Source organism: Pelobates fuscus, chromosome 5, assembly GCF_036172605.1.
Source record: "Pelobates fuscus isolate aPelFus1 chromosome 5, aPelFus1.pri, whole genome shotgun sequence".
NCBI classification, from domain to species: domain Eukaryota; kingdom Metazoa; phylum Chordata; class Amphibia; order Anura; family Pelobatidae; genus Pelobates; species Pelobates fuscus.
The window spans coordinates 284,480,275-284,498,680 of NC_086321.1; the positions used below are offsets into that span (position 1 = coordinate 284,480,275).

Here is an 18,406-nt window from a genome sequence, read left to right on the forward strand (position 1 = left end):
ATCCCTTTAATAAAAGAAAGATTGACAAAAAAAAAAAAAAAAAAGCGCTTGGAAGTGTCTAGATAGGAGTAGCTGCTCTTACACACCCACGAGGGAATAAATACCTTTTCCCCTCACCTTAATACCAAATCAAACAATTATCAAGATTTAATCCTAATAATAGATGGGTGGAGCGCTTAAATAGTAAATCTTAGCATGCAATAACTGCTTACCCCTTTTATTGATGTATGGAAATTCTGATGTACTTGGATACATAAAAGGGTGGGGGGCGGTGGGGGGGGGAGGAGGTTCTACGGCCAACTGAGGAAGCCCACATCAGTGAAACTTGTTTGGCATATCAAAACTAGACCTTAGAGACTGATAAGTGCTTGATATTTGATTTTATTTCAATGTATATTGTTTATTCTTTTTAAAATCATTTTGTTGAGTTGGTATCAGTTTTTAGCACTCCCGTCTGTCTATCTATATAATTAGTCAAAATTTCATGTTCTAACACCAGCGTTCCCACCTTAATGCCAATGCATTATTGGGCTCTAATGAAGGTGAGAGTCCTCTTTTTACACTACTTTCAGAGATATACTGCACCATCATTTTCTCTGCTTTTTCTGTCTTGTCCCGAGAGGAAAATTCATATGAAGAAGGTGAGGTGCCAGCTATATAAGCACCACCGCACTTATATAGAGCCTTAATTCTCAGGTTCTGTAAATTGTAAGTTTTTTTTCTTATATTTGTTTGCATTTTTTTTATGTACAAGTACCATCTGCACTGTTCCCCTTTTTATGTATTCAAGTACATCAGGATTTCCATACTTGTATAAAAGGGGTAAGCAATCACTGCATGCTAAGATAACTATTTAAGCGCTACACACATTTATTATTAGGATTAAATCTTGATAATTTGTTTAATTCTTTACTTGCCCAGGCTTCTCCATAGACACGTGCATTTATTGATTCATTTAACAACCAAATTATTTATATTCTGTGCCAAAATTATAAAGATGAATCGATTCACTGTTAAACAAATCAATGAATGCATATGGCTACACCTTACATTGTTGGTTACAGCACAGATGCATCAAAAGGAAAATAACGGACTATCATAATATGATGTTTTCTGAAGGGGCAGCAAACATAACAATGCAAATCCTTGATTTGGGTAAGGGAAAACGTTTGCTTTCTCTTTGTTAATCTGTCATGTATAGAAATATTTAATTGATTACCATTAATGTAATATTATCCACGACATCAACAGGTAAACATGGATTTTGGAAGATAAACCAGGCACAGCAATTATCCCTAAATCAGCACTATAATGTTAAGAATACAAAATTTGACTTACCTTCAATCTCTCGTCATGCTGGTCTCACTACAGCCGTCTGACCTCCTTGATCTCCGCCAATTTTGCTTCTTCAAAAGGGAAGCGTTGAAAGGCTCGTGCAGCATTTAACTGTATAACCAAGTCTGACTTGATAATTCAGCTTAAAAGCCCCTTTAGTGGCAGTCATGACGACATACATTAGAGCAGTGGTTTCCAAACCAGCTTTCAAGGCACCCCTGTTATTCCAGGATTTAGGGATTACACAGTTGTGTCTAAGGTGTTTTTAGGGAAAAAGAAAAAACTCCTTAGACAACTGGGTAATCCCTAAATCCTAGACTGGTAAGGCTGCCTTGAGTACTGGTTTGGGAACCACTTCACTAGAGGTGTGTTTACCCTGCAAATCATAGCATTGGTTGCATCTACTAAATGCTAGTGTTTTACATTGCAGGGTTAAAACTTAAAGGCCACTGCACCCAGTCCACTCCATTGAGATGAAGTGGTCTGGGTGATTTTAGTGGTCATTTAAATGTTCTTTTTTTCCATGAGGTGCTGGGCAGGTCACACTTTGTTAATGGATAACTATTATAATAATACAACCACATTTTTGCATATAAAAATATGATTCATTGTCAAATGTTTTATAGTCAAAGTGGTTTGGTTAAAAAACGCATTAGGAATATTAATGAGTCCAAATTTGTTTTGATTCAAATTTCAGGCTATTTTACATAAAGTATGCTGTCACTTCACGTTTACCCTACAAAACCAAACTAAAATATCTGGGAATATACTTTTTCTCCTGTGTTATCTCGGCTTTATAATCTGAATGAATCATCTTTTTATGGTTAGCACAAGATTCCACACACAGCTTTGATACTTTATCCTGGCTAGACCAAGAGGCTCCTTGGCATGGCACAGTGTTACATGGTAATTGCTAGAGTCGTGGACTGCTGTTTTGGTTGGTTGAATAAATTTCATAATTTATCAACCAACCAGAACACCAGTCCTCAGTCCCTGAAACTGAAAAGGACACAAAAGGAGCTCCTTTGGCTTTATCCCCATTGAGCTCTCAGATTTGCTTATCTTAAACAGCCTACCTGACTGTTATCTGAACCCTTATGGTTTGAAAATGAATAAGGACATATAACTAGATATACTCCTATCTCTGCTCAATGATTCCTATGGTGGATAACAGAGTTATTTGCTTGTCTGGGGCACAGCACTTTGGAGCCATTATGCCTAACCCATATTTCATCAAATTAAGCTATTTATTAATTGTTAATGTTACCGCACAGACTAGTGGTCAAACAGCTTTAGACTGCTTTGCATACACTTTGTCTTATCACTCCATCAATTTCTGTATTTCGACATTTTTAACAAACCTGTGTATCATTTCATTACACAACCATGATACAGTGCTGCTACCCACCGCACCAATAGCATTCTAAAAGTCAATCTGTGTGAGGGGTTCATAAGAATAACCCTTTTTGCCTCTTTAAAAATTTTGCCTTTTTTTTTTTACATAAGGGGGGTATGACGTGACGTACGTACGCACACTCGCTCGCCGTGGGTTCTTATCTGTAATGGCATTTGGACTCCGTGTGAAGGAGGTTCTGTTTTTTTTTCACCTTGGAATTAATATGCAGACCATAATATATTGAGCATATTATTTCCGCTTGATTACTAATTCTATACCTGGGCGTGTCTAAGCCTGTAGCGTTACTCACCTTTCCCAGGGGCCGGCCGCGGTCCTCTCTTCAAGCCGCGCAGCCGCAGATTTAGCTCAACAGATGGCGTCTCATGAGGCTAGATTTGTAGAGCAGGATCACCGAATGGATCAGATAGCCCAGGCTCTCCAGACGCTCTTAGCTAGAACCATTCCAGCAACCACACCTAACCCTCCTACACCCCTTCTTCCTGAAGTATCGACTGTGCCTAATGCTACGGCCCATTTAACACCTCCTCCTAGGTATGGAGGGGATTCTAAGACATGCAGAGGGTTCATTAACCAAATAGAGTTTCACTTTGAGATGTATCCACGTTCATTTCCCACAGAGAGGTCTAAGGTTGGGTTCTTTATGCACCAACTTACCGACAAAGCACTTGAATGGGCAAATCCTATTTGGGAAGCTAATGGACCTATGGTGCATGACTTTCACAGTTTTCTTACAGCATTTCGCAGAACTTTTGACACTATGAAAAGGTCTAAAAATGCCGCAAGAGCATTAATGAGAGTTAAACAGGGTTCTAGGTCTGTGGCTGATTACGCTATTCAGTTTCGTACTCTTGCCTCACAGGTAGATTGGACCAACAATGGGTTAACTACTGCCTTCATGGAAGGCTTATCAGACTCTATATTGGATGAGGTAGCAGCTAAGGAGCTTCCTGTTGCTTTAGAGGACCTTATTGACTACCTCATTGATATAGATAATAGGATTCGTGACAGGCTCTATACCAAGAACAGAAATAGACGTTTTGTTACACCTATTCACCACAGAGTTTATACACCGGAGAGTGTAAAAGTATCTGAAGAGGAACCTATGCAATTAGGGGTTGCCAAACTCTCTGATAATGAAAAATTACATAGGAGAAGGGAGGGACTCTGCCTATATTGTGGTAGGAGAGACTATATGGTAAAGGAATGTCCTTTGCTCCCGGAAAACTCTCGCACCTAAGACCTTATAGGGGACTGGCCTTGGGTGTGATTTCTAAGTCTCCTACATTGCCTCCTAACCGACTGCTTCTCCCTGTTTCTTTACATATGGGAGAGAGTTGTATAGTTGGTTGACTCTGGGGCAGCTGAGAATTTTATAGACTCTGGTTTTGTAAAGAAAAACAACATTCCCATCAGGGAGAAGGAGATACCCTTGGCCATTGAGGCCATAGATGGTAGACCGTTGATATCTCCAGTTGTTACTCATGAGACTGCACCGTTACACATGTACACAGGGGTTTTACACTATGAAACCATTCGGTTCCAGGTCATCACCTCTCCCTCTTCACAGTTAGTGTTAGGGTATCCATGGTTACGTGCCCACAATCCCATTTTTGACTGGGAGACAGGGCAGATAAAATCATGGAGTGAGGCCTGCCATGAGTCATGTACTATTGAAGTCACGCCTGTGAATTCTATTAATGTTCCTACCACTCCTCCTTTGTCTACGGCTATACCCTCTCAGTATTTATCTTTAAAGACTGTCTTTGATAAAAGAGAGGCTGACAAATTACCGCCTCACAGACCCTACGATTGTGCTATTGACTTGTTGCCTGGCACTATACCTCCAAAGGGCAGGGTGTACCCCTTGTCGGTTCAAGAAAACAGTGTCATGGAGGAATATATTAAAGAATCATTAGACAAGGGATTTATTAGGAGATCCTCTTCTCCGGCTGGAGCGGGGTTCTTCTTTGTATCGAAGAAAGAAGGTGATTTAAGACCTTGCATTGATTATAGAGGTCTTAATAAAATCACCATCAAAAATGCTTACCCTATACCATTAATAACAGAATTGTTTGACAGGCTCAAACATGCTACGGTATTCACCAAATTAGATCTTAGAGGAGCATACAATTTGATACGTATAAAAAAGGACCACGAATGGAAGACAGCCTTCAACACTAGGTCAGGTCATTATGAGTATACCGTCATGCCATTTGGGCTTTGCAATGCCCCAGCAGTATTCCAAGAATGTATTAATGATGTCTTAAGAGACTTTATTCACTCATTTGTTATTGTGTACTTGGACGACATTTTAATATATTCTACAGACTTACACACTCATCACAGACATGTTACGACCGTTCTGAAGACCCTTCTTGCTAATGGTCTTTATTGTAAATTAGAAAAATGTCTAGTCGACCAATCTGAAGTCCAGTTTTTGGGGTATTTGATTTCCGCTAAGGGTTTTCGTATGGATCCCCGGAAGCTCGCTGCTGTCATAGAATGGCCTCTGCCGCAAGGTCTAAAAGCCATCCAGCGTTTTCTGGGTTTCTCTAATTATTATAGACGTTTTATCAAAGGTTTTTCGTCTATTGTAGCACCTATTACTCGTATGACAAAAAAGGATGGCAATACTCGTGTCTGGTCTACCGAGGCACTTCAAGCTTTTGACTTCCTTAAGACTACGTTCGCCTCTGCACCTATTTTACAGCATCCTGTCCCCTCATTGCCCTATATACTTGAAGTTGATGCTTCAGATATCGGGGTAGGTGCTGTTTTATCTCAAAGAGAGTCTCCTGAAAAGCCATTGCATCCTTGTGGCTTCTTCTCTAAACAAATGTCCAAAGCAGAGAAGAATTATGATGTGGGTAATAGCGAACTCCTTGCTATCATTTTAGCACTCAAAGAATGGAGACATTTGTTAGAAGGCACTAAGGATCCCATCCTCATATTTACGGATCATAAGAACCTGTCCTACCTTAGCGAAGCTAAAAGATTGTCTTCCAGGCAGGCTAGGTGGTCACTGTTCTTGTCCCATTTCAATTATATAATCACCCATAGGCCAGGTGATCGGAACACTAAAGCGGACGCTCTGTCCAGACAGTTTGAAACTATTGACAAACAGGAGATTGATGTTACTCCTGTCATTCCCCCAGACAGGATAATAGCAACTACTGTATTGTCTATTTCCTCGTCCCTCTTGCAGGCCATACAAGCGAAACAAAGCATGGCACCTAGCGAGAGGCCTAATGATAAATTGTTCGTTGACGTTCCCGAGAGACGGGATATTCTGTCACTATATCACGATACTAAGACTGCTGGACATCCTGGTATTTCCAAAACAGTGTCAGCTGTTTCTCTGTATTTTTGGTGGGATTCCTTACGAAAGGATGTCACTGACTATATAAGTGCTTGTACTACTTCTGCCTGTATGAAATCCTCTCGTAGAGTTCCTTGTGGGCTGTTGCATGCGTTACCCGTTCCCGAGAGACCTTGGTCCAACCTATCTATGGATTTTATTGTTGAATTACCCCCTTCGAATGATAACACAGTCATCCTGATGATAGTTGACCGGTTTTCACTTTGTGTCTCTTCGCAAGTTGCCCACATCCAAGGAACTGGCCCTTATCTTCGCTAGAGAAGTATTTCGTTTACATGGCATTCCCTTATCTATTGTGTCCGATAGGGGTAGCCAATTTATTTCCAGGTTCTGGAAAGCCTTTTGTACAGAAATGGGTATTTCTCTCTCGTTTTCTTCCGCTTACCATCCCCAGTCTAATGGAGCTGCTGAACGTGCCAACCAGTCTCTGGAGCAGTACCTCCGTTGTTTTGTGTCTCACCATCAGGACAATTGGTCTGACCTGCTTCCTTGGGCTGAATTTGCTCGGAATAACGCCACTCATGATTCTTCCGGCAAAAGCCCTTTTTACGTTGTCTATGGCCAGCATCCCGTTGTTCTCCCGGCTGCATTCTCCTCACAGGGCATGCCAGTTCTGGATGAGCATTTGGCTGGTTTGCGTAATACTTGGGAGCAGGTTCAGCGTTCTTTGGTTGACTCTGCTGCTCGCCAGAAGGCTCAGGCTGACAAGCATCGCAGAACGGCTCCTTCCTATGTTGTGGGGGACAGAGTTTTGCTTTCCACACGGAATATTCGCCTCCGGGTGCCTTCTATGAAATTGGCTCCCCGCTTCATTGGTCCTTATCGTATTATACATAAGGTTAATCCCGTTTCTTATGCCTTGGGTCTGCCTATTATGCGCATACCTAATGTTTTTCACACCTCGTTGTTGAAGCCTTACGTGCGCAACCGCTATACCCGGCATGCTCCTCCTCCTCCTCCTGTCTCTGTGGAGGGTCATGAGGAATTCGAAGTGTCTGCTGTTCTTGACTCTCGTTTCCTTAGGGGTCGGCTTCAGTACTTGGTACATTGGAAGGGTTATGGGCCTGAGGAGCGCAGTTGGATTTCTGCTGATGCTGTTCATGCTCCCCGCCTTGTGCGTTCTTTCCATTCACGTTTTCCTGCCCGACCTAGTCCTGCCCGCCCGGAGGGCGTGTCCTCGGGGGGGGTACTGTAGCGTTACTCACCTTTCCCAGGGGCCGGCCGCGGTCCTCTCTTCAAGCCGCGCGCGGTCCTGCGGCTGCACGAGCCGCGCGCGGCTCATCCGACGCTTCAGACAGGAAGGCGGGCAGTGACCGCGAGATGCGGTCACATGTCCCGCCTGAATCTAAGAGCGCGCCGCGAGTCTCGGGCGCACTCTTAAAGAGACAGTGGGAGCCTAAATTGCCAAAAGGCTCCCATTGGCCCCTGTCATCCCACACACCCCATACACTTACCTTTTGGGGGTGTGGAAGTGACAGGAGCCAATCACATTAGTTTTGAACCTATTTATACTTACCCTTTTCCCTTAGTTCCTTGCCCTATCGTGGTTTCTGCTACAGTTCCCTTTAGCGCTTGTTGTGTTCAGTTGTGTTCCTCCGTACTTGACCGTGGCTTTGTATTCTGACTTCGTTTTCGCTTTATCCTTGTCTGTTCTGTTTGCCGGCTTGCTTTTTCCTGTGTACCAGACCCCGGCTTGTCCTCGTTTACGCTGTCTCTTTGTGCCCTTGACCTCGGATTGTTCCTGACTCTGTACTTCTCCTATATACGTCGAGTCCGGCCATTCTAAGGTCCGGTAGACGTATCTCTCCTCTGTTCAGCCTTCTGAGACCAGCTCATCTATCCAGTTGAATCAACGAAGATCCTTGAACATTGATTCAAAGGAACTTGAAGGAGCACGGATATATGACCAATCAGATGAAGAAATCCCTTCTCCAGAACAACCCCTTTCACATAAATCTATATGACGTAAATAATTAACTAAAAGATTGCAATATAATTAAAAAATAAGATAATAAAACAGATCTTGGTAGATGGTACCACATATTTAATTCCAAAAGATGTAGCTTAAACATTCTTAAAATATTATAAATCTTTATACAATTTGGAAAATCACCACAAGTTGCAGCTGAACTTCTAGAACGACTTAATCTCCCAAAGATTACCCAATTTAAATTAGATTTGTTGAATACTCCCTTTTCATTATCTGAGATTATAGAATCCAGTAAAAATAAATAAATAAATAAATATGGGCAAGGCACCTGGCCCAGATGGCTTTACTGCCCTCTTCTATACAAAAATGTGATAATTATGGAAAAAGTTTATTGAAATATGTAATAATGAAACAATACCACGAGAGCAGTTACAAGCCACACTGGTCCCGATACTAAAACCCGGCAAAGATCCATCCGTAACTTCTAATTATAGACCTATATCACTTATAAATGTTGATATAAAAATATACTCTAAAATTCTGGCCGACCGATTTAGCCTTGTTATACCTAGTATAGTTCATTGTGACCAGTCAGGGTTTGTGAGGGGAAGGAGCACGTCTAATCACAATCGTCGCATACCCAACCCTTTACACAGATTAAATGCACAACAAATTAGCTCAGTATTATAAGCCTTAGGTGCCGAGAAGGCTTTCGACAGGGTCAGCAAGAACTTCCTCGAGCAGGTTCTTGAGAAAAATAACATAATTGGAACATTATAATGAATCTTGTTAAGAACCTCAGTGGTTATGATATTGAGTTCTTCTATTCCTTTCCCAATAGCTGCGTATAAGTGATTATAGTTGCAGTTAGGGTGTAGAGGAACAATGTAGATGAATGCAGCTTCCAAGACGAATCTACCCAGCAAATAAAAGGTTACCCAAGCATGAGCCTAGACTTCATGAAGGGTAAAACAGGAATAATGTTTTATTGATGCCACACCGGCTTTTATGGAAATCCTTGTGCAAGAGGACCTCCCACAATAAATAAAAGGAACAACCAATCATAACACAGAATTACAGTAAAACCCTCCCTTTCTCTGCCTGGGAGACAATGAGATAAGTTAAGGAATAACCCAATTATCTCCAGGCAGAGGGCACACAATTTCCCCAAAACTTGGAACACCCCTTTATACACAAGGTATCCCCACAAATGACATATCCCCTGATAGCCCCGATCTGGGATAACAACATATTCAAATTTCACCCAGATCGGTTCAGGGGTTCTCAAAAAGTGTGGAAGTCTTAGTTCACTGACCGCACACAAGGCTCCTGCCCAAAACAGTTCCAAGAATTCAGTGTGTGCGGTCGGTCAATTCAGAAAACAGCATAAAAACAAATAAAAACATGAATGGAGCCTCCTGGCTCATAGGAGCGATTGTTCCCAGTATTTGTATGAATCAAACTACCGAATGGCGCTCTCCAAGCTGTTCGGCAACAAAAGGAAGCAGGCGTTCGTATGTTTCAGCGGTGTTCAGTAAGTTGAGTGTCCGATTTTAGTTCCAGACACTCAACGACCAAGTCCCGCTGCCTCCATTCGTGAAAACAAGATGGCCGATGTTTTATCTTCCACGTGGCATTCGGCTATACAAATGGCAGCCGTCCAGAGAGCGCTTAATAGACGGTTCCTTTTGAAGATAATGAGCCGGGAGGGTGGTCGGTGTTCGGCAGTTTAATCTACCGAACCAATAAATCCAAAATAACGAAATACAGCAGAAAGTCACGAATTAAAGAAGAAAATACAGAACATAAGTCTATTTTCTTCACAAATCTTTATTCAAATCCAAGTGCAAAGGTCCTAATTATGAATCAGACAGCTTTCCCATCTGCAATGGCACTAGAAAGGGGTGCACTACTGTTGTATATATTAACGATTGAACCATTGGCCATAATGATGAGGAAATCAAGTTAGGGAAGTCTCGGTTGGCCCTGTGAAACACAAGATAACCCGCTTTGCTGACGACGTGCTCCTCTCCCTCACGGACCCATTCATTGGCTTTGATTCCAGATGCTTTGAGACTCATTAACCAGTATAGTATATACGCTAACTAAAAAATTAACTTACATAAAACACAGATTCTGACAGCATCATATTTCTGAAGATTTTGTATCACATTCAAGGAAAAAAGGGCAGATATTGAGATCAATTAAATAGTATGGAACTTACTCCTAAATCCACTCCTATACTTAAAAAAACTTGAATAAGTTGTTCACATTGGATGACTGGATGAGTGGAATAGCTAGCTCTTGTCACACAAAATATACATAGCATAATATTAGAGGAACTACACAATAAACTAATCTATCGTTGGTATATGGTTCCCCAAAGAATGCATAGAATTTCTAACCTGAACTCAAATCTATGCTGGAGATGTTTATCAGAAGTAGGTAACATTTATCATATTTGGTGGGAGTGCACATTGTTGAATCCATTAAAAACAAGTCTATGTAATCTTCTTAAAAATCTGTTTCCAGATATCTAGACTCTCTCTCCAGAAATTCTTCCTACCAGTAATAAACTACAGAAAATGTAATTGTACATTATGGCCACTAAGATATGTATAGCAAGGCAATGGAAAACAATAAGACCACCGAATTGGCAGGAGATACACAATCAAATAGAATTCCACTATAGAATGGAACGTGGATTTTACGCATCAAATGGGGAATTTGAATGGTAAAATGAAATTTGGAATCCGTGAACAAAATACAACTGCGTTCCAGTACCCTAGCGTTCCCCCTAGTCCTTGCAACCCAGAAGGGAAATCCCCCCTCTATCCCCATTTTTTTGTTTGTTTGTTTGATGTATGAAAGGATTTCTCACTACACTCATGTAAAACATTCAATGGTCTAATAATTATAACCCAACTAATAAAAATTTGAATGTATTAACTCTTTTGAACTATCTATATTGTACGGTTATAAATTAAAAGGGCTAAACTTGTATACCAGTAAAACGTTACCCAACACTTGTTCTTGTAATAAAGAAATATAAATATTAAAAAAAGAAATTGTGCCTTCTAGCTGAAAGTAACAAGGTTGTAAATTTGTTCATTATGGTTTAACCCATTGATAGACTTTTTTTTTTTTTTTTTTTAACCAAAACACTAATGCTGGCAAATAACTAAGGGCAAAAACAAACGTCTTATCTTTTTTATGAATGCTGTAAAATAAATAACATTGTAATAAATTTAGCTTGGGTGATCTTTGTTTACCACACAAAAGTGCAAGAGATGAAACTAATTAGACAAAATTATACATTTGTAAAATATACTTCAACTTTGTAAGCTCTTACCTTGTATATTTGTATCCCATATGACAAAAAGACATAAGGGTCCATTATAAACTTCAAAAGTGTATGTGTTAAATGTAAATATTTGACAGTGAGATGAGCTCTGACGGTTCATCTCTCCACAAGTACATAATGCTACTAGCCTCCTGAAGCTTTGCCAGCTACATTGCTTTAACCGTTACATATACCTTCTCCCATAATTCACCTTGCTTTCACCCAACAACTGAGGCAATTTGAATGCACCCTATCAATATTCCTACTTTCTCACAAATGCAATTTCCAGTTATATGATAGATTTATGAACAAAAATTGAGCGCACAAACAGGTAGCCCTTGTCTCTTTGATGGTTGAGTTGCCATACCTGTGTTTTTAGGTAAAGTTTCATGTCACCCCAATGAGAATTGTGAGGGTTTTTTCTCAAAACGTATTTCAGGACAGGTTCTCGCTTATCAATATCACAATCTTTAAGGAGGTATTCCTGTTTTGCTTCAGTTCGTGTCACAAGTTTGTGTTTTTCTTCGCTGTCTCTAAACAGGAGTCAATGAGCAAGAGACATTTATTACACACATATTACATAATTTACAGTCATTTAAAAACATAATGCTGGTGTCAAGTGAACGAAGGACTAATGTGGTAGAATTGCGTTGTGCCACTTTCAGATAGCGGCTGCACCGAGAACCAGTGAGTGAATGCCACCCTTATCATGCACTGAAAGTTGTCCCTACAAGTCTAGTGCACACTTTTTATCCTAGCCACTACCGATTGACTGCATGATAAATATAAACAAAACTCCTGAAATAAACATTTACTTACGGCAAAATGTATATGGAAAAAAATGAAAGATAGCGTTAATAAAGAGACATATATTTCTAAAGTTGCATAAATTGGCTTGGGGAACTGAACAAGTCAACACATCCTAGAGTTGATTATAATGCTTGCATCCCTGACCGTCTGGTAGATGTACAGGTAAAAGCACAGACAGCTCTCATGTCAGGAATTTAATGTGATTTTCACATTTTTGTCCAAAAATGGACCTAAAAATATGATACAAGATTTTATTTCTTATGTTTCAATTTTTATTGAAGTTTTACAAATAGAATTTAAAAAAATGCAACAAACATGACTGTTCAGGAAATGCAGTTTGAAACATTTCAACACAAGCTGTTTAAAGTCGGGTCCACAATAGATTTGTACATCAAGCAATTTATCGATAATAAAAGTGCAGATAGGTAACATGTATACATATTCGATCTAATACATGTTATACATTGATATTATTACGTTTAATACATGTCTTGAATCTGCACCCTGCATTGCATCCTCACATCTTGTGACCCAATGGGTGCACCGTTCTGACCTTAATACAATAATGAACTTAAGAGATGTTAAGAAGTAACACAGAGACTAAGAGACAAAAAAAATGTGTGGCAGATGAGCACGTCCGAGATGTGAAAAAAGAACAATGGGGGGGGGGGTGCGGAAGAAAGGTAACTGGGGATATCTGGGATTTTCATACTACACTTGTCTTCATCAACCAATTTAGGCAGATATCTAAGGCCTGATTAGTAGGATTGGCATTCTCTTACTCTTGATATGTCCCATTCAGTAAAAGTATGTTGAAAATTATAATTTTGTTTTCCCATTACGGAGTATGCAAAAGGCAGAGGTCTTTGCCAAAACACAGTTGTTCCATTGCTTATTATGCGTTGTCTCCTTCCATTTGATTCTAAGGGCCATCTTTTTCATTTGGCAAGGAATATCAACTTTATTGATAACTTCTTCCAGGGTAGGGGAACGTTACATTTCCAATGATCTGCTATGCTTATTTTTGCTGCTAATAGGCATTTCTGATTACGGACCATTCTGGAAATCATTCTATTGCTCAAATTAGATGGATCAAGTAGCACTCCCACCCCCCTTTTTTCTGCACAAAAAAATAATGACTGTGCATCACGTGTCTTGTCGTTTCTACACTTATTGCCTAGCCCTGTGTCATTATCGTAGACTCTTCGCGTTACTACGCTTTCAACAACCGACTGCTAGCCTGGTATCCTGTCATTCAGTTCAAGGTATTCTTAATCCGACTCACTACGATTACGATTTCTCGTCAAGGCCTCACTCAGCCTTCCTTCATTACATTCCCAAAATTATGGTAATCAGGGGCTTGTCTCTATGTATGGACCAACGTTCAGGTCCCTCATCTTACACGGGTTCTCACTTTACAGTAGCATTTGTACACTCTTTTCCATACGTTTGGCCACCTTTATGTACATCATGCATAACAGTGGCACGCTCAAGGCCCACTAGCCTCTATCTTACCCATAGGATACCTTGGCCGGACCAGTATATTCTTTCGGGGCAATTTGCATCTATGAATTATTGTATCACGCTATAAGCTGAAAGACAAATCCTCAAGGTTAGTATCTACATGTTTTCAGTCACCTTGTTATGAGACAAGAACCACCAGGATTAGAGAACTGGCATACAGGGATAGGTGCAGACCGTAGCAATTCAAAGTAAGTTAACCAGTCATGCGAGGCCTACTCCTCACCTCACTATGAAGGTTCTGCCCTACGGCCAAAATCATAGTAAGCTGCTTCGCTCGCCCTCCTTTAGGGCTAAAGCCAAGGCTTCCCGGGTCACGGCCGCACGTATTTGAATCTTTTATTGTTATTGAGAGGCCAACATCCCGCCACCACGTATCGGGCCACAAATTCCCTCAGTCCAAATCATAGGTAGAGCCTCTCACCGCAACTTGGCATTAGCAGGGACTCACCTGTCACTTGGCTATAGTTACGTTTTTTGCCTCGGCACTAGTCAGCAAGCCAGTTCTGCGAAGGTCTTGTTCTTCCTTCCCACCCCCCTACTATATTAATTCATTATTCCTTTTTCAGAATGTCACAAGAATCCATTCCTATCGATGACCTACCATTGGATGAAGTACCCTGCACGCCAGCCAGGCCTGGGTCCCCAGAAGTATCCCTCACCCCCTCTACCCCCAGGTCCCTGAGTTCATGGACTATCCCAAAAACTGCAGCAGAGCTAAGACTCAGGAAGGCAGAGCTTTATAGGCTATTGACAGCTCAGGCCAGCGACCCTAGGCCTGGCACTAGCTCACAAGGGCCGTCTACCAGCACCTCTATAGCTACCCAGGAAACCCTGACAGCCATACTGGCCAACCTCCAGACCCTGAATAATAGACTGTCAAAGGTGGAATCAACCATTGCCACCCCAGGTGACCTACCAGGTCCTTCAGGTGTTCCCCTGGTAATCCCTAACCTGCCCAGTTGCCTGCCCACCCACCACCACTACCCCATGTCTCACCCGCTCACTTCATCCCAGCGTCCATTAAAAAAGAAATACTGGAAGGGAAGGATGTTAAATTAGTTTCCCTCCTCATTGCCTCGCAGGATGTTCTAGAAAACTAGGACCTAGGCATAAAGTACGGGGGGTCCTCTTTTTACGATTACCACAGGTCCGTGTCGGCCAAGGCAGCAACTCATCTGGCCCAATTTAACATCAGAATTGACTGGTGCCAGATGGACACAGAGTTGTTCTGCCGACACTTTGCCAGATTGAGGCCCCCGTCCTGTGCCGCTTGTAGCTCTACGTCCCACTCCACAGATTTGTGCCCTTGTGAGGCAGACCCTTCATCTTCTCACCACTATTTCACCTCACACACTAGGCAAGAAGGCGGGACAAGCTGGGCAGACCCATTGCGTTTCTGGGGAAGGCGCAGGTGTGCAACACTTTTAATGCTGGCGCATGCAGCTTCAGCGCATGCAGGATGTTGCACGTCTGCTCCATTTGTTTCAGAGTGCATACCAAGGCCATGTGCCCAGCCAGACTTTCCCTAAAGAAATGACTGACCGAGGTCAATATAGATGTCATGGCCTACTACCTCCGTTCCCACCCAGCCAAGCATTTGGTGGAATTTTTGGTGTCAGGATTTACACATGGTTTTCACACGGGCCTCATTGCCATTCCCACAGGCACACTCAAATGCCCAAACCTGCTGTCAGTCTCTAATGACCCTCTCACGGTGGACCACCTCCTGTCCACAGAAACTCAGGCAGGTTTCATGATTGGCCCATTCGCATTACCCCCCTTCTCATCCTGGCGTACAAACCCCACCAGGGTAGCTGTACATAAATCCTCAAATAAAAAAAAGATTGATAATTGACCTCTCAGCGCCTCATTCTTAGCACACACATGGGCATAAACTCTCTCAAACCTGCTGAGAAGTTTTCATTACAATATGCTAAAATTGATAACGCTATGCAAGCCATCATCTTAGCAGGCAGCAAGGCATGGCTAAGCAAAACCGAAATCACAAATGCCTTCAAGCTTTTACCCATTCACCCCTCACTATGGCACTTACACTGTGTTAAATGGCGGGACAGGTACTATTTTTCTACCCGGCTCACTTTTGGGTCTAGGAGCAGCCCTAAGCTTTTTGACATATTCGCGTAAACACTCTGCTGGCTGCTCCTCAACATAGTCTGGTGTCCGTCTATGATTCACTAATTAGAAGATTTTTTGTTGGTAGGACCAGGCTCCCACGCACCTGGTAGCATTTACAGCACCACATCCATCTTCACTGCACTAGGGGTGCCCCTGTCACCAAAGCAAAACACTCGGGCCCACAACAAAGCTAGTCTTTCTGGGCATCGTTTTGGACACAGTCATTTCAAGCCAGCCTACCACCAGAGAAATTGACCCGCATTAGAGACGAAATCAGTCTGTTCCTGCGGAGTGATACGTGCACCAAAAAGGGACTCCAGTCCTTGTTGGGGTCCCTTAACTTCGCAATGCGGGTCATTCCACAGGGCAGATCATTAGTCCCTAGGCTACTGTGTCTACTCCATGGGGTGCCCGACTTCTGCCCAATTATCTTAAAGGATCCAGCCAGGGCAGATTTGCACATGTGGTGGAACTTCTTGTCCGAGTGGAACGAAGTCTCCCTGTTCATTTCCCCGCTATTCGATCTTTCCCCTACAATTTACACTGACGCAGCAGCACACACCGGGTTTGCAGCTATATTTGGCAACCACTGGTTTAGGGATAACTAGCCCAATGAGACGGATGCCTTGCCAGCCTTTAGAGAAACGTCCTCCTTGTTCCTTATGCTGCTCATACATGGGGCCATCTATGGACCGGCAAGGCAGTCAAATGCTGCTCTGACAATTCAGCAGCCTGCAAAATTATAAACAAGGGGCGGTCCTCCTCTCTAACCATCATGAGGTTGGTATGCAAGCTGACTTGGCTAGAAGCAACTGATCAGTTTCACCTTGTCTGCAAACACATTCCTGGTATTCGTAACACAGCTGCTGACACTCTTTCATGCTCTCATTTTCAGGTGTTCTTCCAGGCACTCCCTACTGCCCACCACCTACCATCTTTTCACAAGTTACTAATGGACTAACTGAGCTACTACGCGACGCTCAAGCACTCACGCACCAAACACTCTCACCCAACACCACTACCACATACGCAAGGGCACTGACCATTTTCAACAAGTTCTCCGCAGAGTTTCACCTACAAGAAGATTTCTCTATTAAAACCATGTAGGCTTTTGCCTCCTTCTGTCACCTACACCTCAAATTATCTCACACCATTAAGCTTTACCACACAGGGGTACAGCAACACGTTCTCACCAACTTTCCTAATCACACACCTTTTCTAGCATCATACCCAATTAAGAACATCCTATTCATAAAGTAACAGTCCCCCCCTGCAACTAGCAGACTGCCCATTTATGGGCCTATCTTTAGACTACTCAGCGACCTACTAGACAAATCCCCTTTCGATTACCATACAAACTCTGTCATCAACGCCACCATTTTTATCGCTTTCTATGGCTTTCTTAGACCTAGGGAGTTTACTGTTGTATGCCAGGTAGATACCACTTCGACAAGCATTTAGATGTCTAGCATTATAACAAGCAATAAAGTGTGTGTGTTTTTTTTTTTGCATCCTCCTCTTTTGCCCTCTTTTATTACAGGCCTACTCATTTGTTGATTTCGGCATACCTCAACCAACTATGCATCTTCTTATACATTCCATAACCTATTAAATTCTGAGCACAAGTTAAAAGGCCATTAGGCCTGAATTTGTGGGAGGAGTTATGGCCCCTACTCACCTCTGCCGTTCAAGCTGTTTGACCCCACGCACCATATATTACATTATCACACTTGTGGGCCCTCTTTTATTACAGGCCTACTCGTTTGTTGGTTTCGGCACACCTCAACCAACTATGCATCTTCTTATACATTCCATAACCTATTAAATTCCGAGCACAAATATATACATATACACACACTTTTCAAGATCCCCCTTTTACAGAGTATATGTGTACACAAAAATAAAATGTTATATATATTCACATATGAGTTTCACAAACACACACATATAAGTAAATGAATACAATTTTCCTCATATGTATGTATATTAAATATACTATTATATAAGTAATAGTGCTACCATGGTCATGAAATATATATACACACACACATACATACACACACACACTAATTAGACTCAAACCCGCACAAATATAGAAAATATGTATTGTATTACCTGCAGTTATCGCATACAGAAAGATCAAAATTATTGCTCAAATAAGAATCCATGAATTCTTTGGCACATTCCTCACAATTTAGATAATCAGTCTCAAGAACAGGACCTGGAATAAGAGAATGGAAATTTAAAAGATGCAGTAAACATTCAAACATGGTGCATTTATGTTTAACAAAGGGAGTTTGGGAACCAAAACTACCTGTGGTACACACATATCCACACTCAGAGTCAATCTGAACTCTTGAGCATGGGCATGGGGGGGGGGAGAGAGCCTATAGATCAGGGAAGTGAGAGATGGGGGATCCACCTACAGATCAAGTAAGTGAGAGATGGGGGGGGGGGGACAGCCTATAGATCAGGTAAGTGAGGGATGGGGGAGGCAGCCTATAGATCAGGTAAGTGAGGGATGGGGGAGAC

General features: G+C 41.9%; 1 protein-coding gene across 1 annotated transcript in view; it reads right to left on the minus strand.

Moving 5' to 3' along the window:
* Window positions 1-18,406, minus strand: part of XPA (XPA, DNA damage recognition and repair factor) — a 41,332-nt gene that overhangs the window by 4,640 nt on the left and 18,286 nt on the right. The window contains exons 4-5 of the mRNA XM_063457301.1: window positions 17,990-18,095; window positions 11,772-11,937 (exon numbers count right to left, since the gene is read on the minus strand). Of these exons, the coding sequence (XP_063313371.1) occupies window positions 11,772-11,937; window positions 17,990-18,095 (272 nt within the window). The remainder of the gene's footprint in view (window positions 1-11,771; window positions 11,938-17,989; window positions 18,096-18,406) is intronic.